This window comes from Orbicella franksi, chromosome 14 (genome assembly GCF_964199315.1).
Source record: "Orbicella franksi chromosome 14, jaOrbFran1.1, whole genome shotgun sequence".
Taxonomy (NCBI): domain Eukaryota; kingdom Metazoa; phylum Cnidaria; class Anthozoa; order Scleractinia; family Merulinidae; genus Orbicella; species Orbicella franksi.
This window is the reverse complement of record NC_138158.1, coordinates 4,259,188-4,266,720: the sequence shown is the minus strand read 5'-3', so window position 1 is coordinate 4,266,720 and position 7,533 is coordinate 4,259,188. Positions and strand designations below refer to the sequence as shown.

Sequence of the window (7,533 nt, the reverse complement as noted above, 5' to 3'; positions counted from 1 at the left end):
ACACTGTTTATGGCCTGTCACATGTTGTGGTATTATAAACTCATTTCTTTATCATCATGATAAGGGCAACATAACAAGTTTTATGCACATTGATGTTAAAGGTTACTTGTAAGATGTTAATTTTGGAAATGAAAAAGAAAAACAGAATTGCCTTTGTTCTCAAAAAATATATAAGAATTTAGAGGACCTGTCTTGAAAGGTTTTGAAACTAGCTAAAACTAAGTAAAGTTTCTCTTTGTCAGAGCCTGATCAGGCTCTCGACAGTGTTATTAAAACTGAATACTTACAGCTAAAAATACCATGGAATAAGCTGAAAATGAAGCATGAGCTGAAGGGAAAGAGAACCTAAAATAAAACAAATTATAAAACAAATTATGAAACAATGTGCCATTGGTACAAAAAAGTAAAATACTTTAAATTATTTTTTCTATTTTTTTCATTTTATTATTATTATTGTTATTGTTATTTTTATTTTTTTTAATTGATTTACAAACACAATATACATAGGAAAAAACTAAACAAATAAAAAGAGGAAATAATAATACTACAGCACAATACTTACTTACAGTACAATATGAGTGTTAAGACTACTTAAATCATTCTTTACATAGCTATAACAATTGAGTTTGGAAAATGTCCAGTTTTTTTTGTGTAAAGTTTCAAACAAAGGGCAGCACTACTAATGCTGTCTTTGCTGTATATGTACAGTATGAGCATTATATTACTAACCAAAAAGACAAAAAAAAAACATTACTTTGTTAACAAAACAAAGAAAACACGTCATCAGTGCATGTTAAATAATATGTTGAAAGGATTTTTGGAAGGCAGTAAGAGACTTGTTTTTAAATGCAATTTCTTTTTGTATTTGTAATTTTTCTTCTAGAAGTATGAGAAAACTGTCGAAAGAGAGCTAAAAATAACAATGTTTCAATATAAGATAATACACAACATTCTTGCAACTAAAATGTCTCTTTTTAGAGCCAAAATGTCTGACAACGATGTACGTCCTCAATGCTTGGCTGATACACACTCCCTAGATCATATGTTCTTACGATGCTCTTCCATTATAGCCTTTTGGAAGACCTTTCAAAACTGGTGGACAAATAAAACGAAACAGCAACTAGCATTATCAAATAGTATCATTTTATACGTTGTTTTTGACAAAACGGAACATAGATACTCTTTGAACTATGCGCTTCTACTTGCAAAATTTTCTATATACTGCAGCTGCCTGCAAGATGAAAAGCTCTCTTTCGTAAAATACTTTAAATCATCTATAGCCTGTGAGGGCAGATGTATTTCCAGCTCTCAATTGTCACTGCCAAAAATGTCTATGTTTGCAGGCTAAATCATCTATTAAATTAATAAATCCTCCTAGTCTTCAGCTATGTTTTTCCATGTATCTTTAACAGAGCTTTAATACAAGGTCAACTGTCAAGGTTGGGGCTAATTTCAATAGAGACATCAATGTCCAGTAGAGGCACTGTACTCATCACAAATTTAATAAAAAAAACTTTATTGTTGCCAGGTTCTGTGACATTTTAGGGAGCTTGAAAATTTATACCTTACTAAATCACCTGGACAGCCCTATTTTCAGATAAAGTTTGCTTAAAATTTAACACGGGTAAAAAATAAATTGAGTTGTAAAGGACAAGCAAATTTGAATATCCTCACATGCAATATAATAATACAATAAATAAATTTATTATTATTTAACAAAATGTATATGTACTTGATGATATGATAAATGGCATGTGGGGAAAGGGACTTTTAGCAAGTAGGTGTTTTGTTTCAGCAAGTGGGTAAAAAATAAATTGGATTGTAAAGGACAAGCAAATTTAAATATTTTCACATGCAATATATACAATAAATAAATTTATTATTAATTAACAAAATGCATACATAATGATATAATTTGGCATGTGGGAAAGGGACTTCTACCAAGTAGGTGTTTTGTATCAAGCTACAGACCTTGCCTCTAGAATGTCTTTGGGATCCCCAGTACAAATATCTTCAGTTATATAGCCTTGACTACAGTTCAGTAGGGTTTTATTAGGTTTGCAGATTGTAATGAAGTATGGTCGCAGCCTTCCAACGGTTGCTTTACCCATGTCAGTAAACAGATTTGTAACAAGTGCACCAAAGCCAAACATGAAGACACGGAAAATAGTTCTGAAAAATAAGCAGTACACAAAAAAGTTCTCTTTTCAATGTGAATTCACTGTAATGAGCCAAGCCCTTCATCAGTGGAAAAGCCAAGCTGATTTGACTTTTCCACTGATGAAGGGCTAAGCCCGAAATGTTTGGAACTTTTTAAACATTGTGGCAATTAACACTTACGTGCTAGAACTTTAACTCACTTGTCTTGGTTATGAGTACAAGTGCCACAAAGTACATGGGAATTTTTCCGTTAATCAATAATGTTATAGAGAGACAGGTGATGAAAAAAATCATTAACTTATAAATATGATCAAGAAAACAAAAATGTCTGGACTTTTCCCTGACCAAAAATAATCTTGACTAATCATAGCTGCTTTTTGTCAAAAATACATGAAAAACAAAAACAATAATCATTAAACTTTCAGTTTCTTTTGCCAAAAATAGATATTTTTTTATTGGGAGGGGACTTTTGTTTTGTTTCAAGCTACTGACCTAACCCTGAAAACTCATATCATTTTAACATCAAAACCTGTCCTAACAATAAAATTTCCAGATCTATTTTCTTCAGTTTTTCACTTGAAGAAATTAGAAAAGACATTAAGAAATATTTCCCTGATGAGATAATAAACTCCCTGGCTTTGGATGAATTTTTTTCACAGGCTTTTTATCTGACTTCTGATGATCCCTTTTCTAATTAATTCTCTACTGTCTTCAAAAATATGTTTAGATCTGGTATATATATACAGGTAATAAGATAATCTTGATGGCATACAATACATGAGAGAACTATAATCACCTTCTCTGCCATGGTGATGGATTCCATTTTAATGGCCCACATTTGACAGTGATCTTGCTGAGTTCTTTATCAGTTTTTCTTCTCTTGGATCTTGCATTTACTGCTTCACAAATAATCATCTAAAAAATAAATGAATACAGAAACAAATTAAAAAGTAGTTACACAAACAAGATATAAAATAAATAAAAATAAGTAGTTTTGTGCAATTCAAATATTAGAGTTATGGATCTGAAGTTTAGTAGACAATATCAAATCTTTCTTTCAAATCTTTTAACTCTTTTATAAATTAGATATTGACCAAATAACCAAGTAATTGGCTATTGTGTGCAGTCCATGCCATTCATTCTGTCATAGAATAATGATTTGAATAAATAATCAATATCTCAGTTACAGTGTAAAACTAATAAGCATGTTCCTGACCCTTTTAAAGATAGTAATTATTGTCTGGGGATATTATCTGGGGGGCTTGCAAGTAACTTTAAAACGTATGGAGAGTGTATGGGATGGAAGAAAAGTTTGGGAGGAGGGTGCATGAACAGTTGTGAGTTTGCACAACAAAAGAAGCTCAGAACTTGTATTGTTTTAATAATGAAAAATACGTTGTCTGCTTTAACAAAGAACGTACGATTACCACTTCACTGAACACGGCCCTAAATCTCCCATCTACGATACAAGCTTTCTATATATAAAGCACAACTTGTAGACAAGTAGTAAGAGTTTTCTGTTTTATATTCAAGCAAAATATATACAAACTTAGGCATTAACGCGAATGCCTCACTCGCAATTATTTTTCTTTATCGTGAAACGATTCGTAAAGCTTAAGCGTAAATAAATTTCAGCTTAATTGCTTCCTGAGGAATGGTTTGTTGACATACTTTTTAATTTGTTTGTACTGGGCTATAAGCTTTAAATGACTTAGTAACTAGTAGATCTTGTTTCACGGGCTAAGTAAACCCACTTCAGTACGCAAATAGAAAATCAGTTGAGCGGAGATCTAGTTAAATAAATTTAAGCTTTCTTTCTTACCACAGGAATCGTCACAAAAAACCCAACAATGATCGTGAGCCATGTTGGAATGGTTTCTTTCTGGAATGGCTTCTGCAAGCTTTTATCGTCACAAAAAAATCCCCTGTGAGATGGTTTTATAGGGATTACGTGAAACAACATGTCTGCAATCCCCAGTACGACAAGGCAAACAATATCCATGATCAAATGCCATCGTATTTGACGTGTGTTTGCCATTTCAAGCAGCGCGATGTACTGAAACAAAGAATTATCACGTTGAAAATTTTTGTGACAAGTCTGACAAGGTCGGACGAATTTGTAAGGTGACGTTCAAATGATTGGATCGTTATCTTTCCCTTTCTGTAGGACTTTAAACCGATGTTCTAAATTCATCCAGACGACTGGTTAAACAAGGATATGCTAATGTCGGACAATATTTGGATATTTTTATGCAAAAACACTTACCCGCAAATTGCCGCCATTTCGTCTTTTGAAGACTAGTTCTCAAGCTCTTCGCGACGTAGGTTTGTACCCAGTCTTCCTTCTGCTCGAACACGATATTCCTTCTAATTCTTGTGGAAGGTCAGTCGTTTTATTTCCATCTCTAACGTGAGTATTTAATTACCTATATGTCTGTTTTACCCATTCTACTCGTACCATAGAAAAACAAGTGAAACTAGACTTCAAGGTCGATTCAAAAGTTACTCTTCGCATTAAGCCTTTTGACTCAGGAAAACTTGACATTTTGAGGAAACTAGTCCGGAAAAATTCAAATTTTAACGGCGTCGGACCGGATCACGGATCGGATCACGGACTGGATCACAGAAAAAAAAAGTTTTAAAGAAAAAAATCCCCCCAAGAAAATCAAATGAAATCGTTCATAAGATAATAATAAATAAAAAATAAAAGTGGAAAATATGTTAAATTAAAATAAGAATCCCGAATTTGACGCAATGACATGTTAATTACAGAGAATGACAAGAGTTCATTTAAAAAGCCACATAAGCGCCTAATTTACGACGAATTTAAATTGTAATGAACAGGCAGATGTAGTTATGTTTGAACGTTAGTTGGCTCGAAGCTTGGGTGAACTCCCATTCTCGTTTTTGAAATTGTTGTTAGTATCAGTCGCTAATTCTCGGCTGCATTTTCGTGTCAGATGTGAGCGTTACAGTTGGCGTTACAGTTAATGAGAGAACTTACGTATGGCTTGCTTTAAAGGAGCTACGTCACGATTTGCGTATCTTGAAAAAAAACTAGTCTAGTTTTTCAAGATCCTCATTCCGTTTGATTTGTTCTTGCCTCTTAAGAGCAGCTTCGCCTAAATATCAACTAGACTTGGAAATAGCGAAAAAATTGAATTTCTTCAAACTCGCCCAGAATGAAGCCCTATGGGCACTAGTTACAAAAATATCGTTTTAAGTTCGATAAATCAAAAATTATTTTTTTCCGCAATTTTTTCGTTTCGATGCCCCAAATCGGCCAAAATCCATCGAAAATGAGCGGCATATTCAGAGGCTCGTAAACTCAAAAGCAAAAATCTTCATTACAAACTGATTGCACGTCGTATTTGTACTTCCTTTCTTGTCTATTTAGAGCTAAATAGATCGTGATTTGATTACAACTTAAATATTTGACGAATTTTTTAAGTTAACGACGCAAGACAGCTTTACAAGAGGTCTACATTTAGCCTATTTTCAAATATTAAAAAGGCGTTCTGGTACACGGCTTTTCCCGAAATGACTAGTTTGGTTTGAAAGAGCATTGTTTCTTCTTCAAATTACTGAAATAAAATTTTTGGGTAAATAAAATCGTGAGCGCTGAGATAGCGAACTAAATGCAGCACTTCGTCCTGAAAACGTGACCTTTGACCCAAGCGTAACGAAACCAATTACTGCAAGAAAACCTGGAAGAAAAGCAAACGTTCCGTTATTTTGAAACAATTTCTAGTGATATCTCTCCGAAACCATGATTGCAAGAAACTATTTCCAGATATGAAATCTTGCAGGGTCAAAGACGGAGCTAAAGGGCGCATTTTGACACAATAACTTTGTTTGCTGAGAATTGAATTGCAGTCAATTCCAGTGAAATTTGCAAACTTGACGTATGTTAGCCGATACTTACCTGAATATTTATATTAATAGAAGAGTCGTCTTCTTGGATTAACCTTCAAAAGAAGCTGCATCCAGATTTGGAAACCTCTAAAAGAAGAAATGTTTAATGTTCCGTGAGCTGCCCGCTGCTATAAATTAGCTTAAATTCCATGCACATGCCGACCGCAGGTTTGTTGTAAAACTCACTTAACTCCACTGACAGTTTCCATGGGCAACCCCAAAATAAACAATCCCCAAAAATGTAAAGTGAAATTGGCTGTCTTCATGAACAGTTAGATGCTAGAGTCAAGTTCCATTACCTTTTAAAAATGCTTGATTCTACTTTGTTCACTCAGTCGTTACTGTCACGTTCGAATACTGCGTAGTATCGGTCACGCCAAAACACTGCGGACCGTGCAGACTGAGTAAGTTTCCCATACAAAGTCTTGTACGCGTTTGTCTATTGAATCAAAAGTCAAATACTGCGCTTGTGCAGCCTGTGGATAAATGATAAACTTTCAGATATATTTAACACTATTTTGTAACTAGACCCAAAAGAAGGAGTCACAATGAAAAGCCCAAACAAGTGTCTGCAGTCTGCACGGTCTCCACTGTTTTGGTGTGACCGATTGTATGATTCGCGGCATTAGAACGTGAGAGTAGTAAACAAAGTCGACGCAAACAAATAAAATCAAGCACTTTTTAAAGGTAATAGAACTTGACTCTAGCTTCTAACTGTTCATGAAGACAGCCAATTTCACTTTACATTTTTGGGGATTGTTTATTTTGGGGTTGCCCATGGAAACTGTCAGTGGAGTTCAGTTGGTTTTACAACAAACATGCGGTTGGCATGTGCATGGAATCTATAGCATCGGGTAGGTCACGGAATATTAAACATTTCTTCTTTTTGAGGTGTCCAAATCTGGGTCCAGCTTCTTTTGAAGGTTAATCCAAGAAGACGACTCTTCTATTAATATAAATATTCAGGTAAGTATCGGCTAACATACGTCAAGTTTGCAAATTTCACTGGAATTGACTGCAATTCAATTCTCAGCAAACAAAGTTATTGTGTCAAAATGCGCCCTTTAGCTCCGTCTTTGACCCTGCAAGATTTCATATCTGGAAATAGTTTCTTGCAATCATGGTTTCGGAGAGATATCACTAGAAATTGTTTCAAAATAACGGAACGTTTGCTTTTCTTCCAGGTTTTCTTGCAGTAATTGGTTTCGTTACGCTTGGGTCAAAGGTCACGTTTTCAGGACGAAGTGCTGCATTTAGTTCGCTATCTCAGCGCTCACGATTTTATTTACCCAAAAATTTTATTTCAGTAATTTGAAGAAGAAACAATGCTCTTTCAAACCAAACTAGTCATTTCGGGAAAAGCCGTGTACCAGAACGCCTTTTTAGCATTTGAAAATAGGCTAAATGTAGACCTCTTGTAAAGCTGTCTTGCGTCGTTAACTTAAAAAATTCGTCAAA

The 7,533-nt window shown here is 34.4% G+C and overlaps 1 protein-coding gene across 1 annotated transcript in view; it reads right to left on the bottom strand.

The window, feature by feature from the left end:
- The window catches only part of LOC145468040 (phospholipid phosphatase 1-like), a 10,558-nt gene extending 6,204 nt beyond the window's left edge, over positions 1-4,354 (bottom strand). Inside the window, exons 1-4 of the mRNA XM_081451698.1 lie at positions 3,983-4,354; positions 2,957-3,075; positions 1,972-2,172; positions 288-345 (exon numbers count right to left, since the gene is read on the bottom strand). Of these exons, the coding sequence (XP_081307824.1) occupies positions 288-345; positions 1,972-2,172; positions 2,957-3,075; positions 3,983-4,198 (594 nt within the window). The 5' untranslated portion in view covers positions 4,199-4,354. The remainder of the gene's footprint in view (positions 1-287; positions 346-1,971; positions 2,173-2,956; positions 3,076-3,982) is intronic.
- Between the last annotated feature and the right edge of the window lie 3,179 nt (positions 4,355-7,533).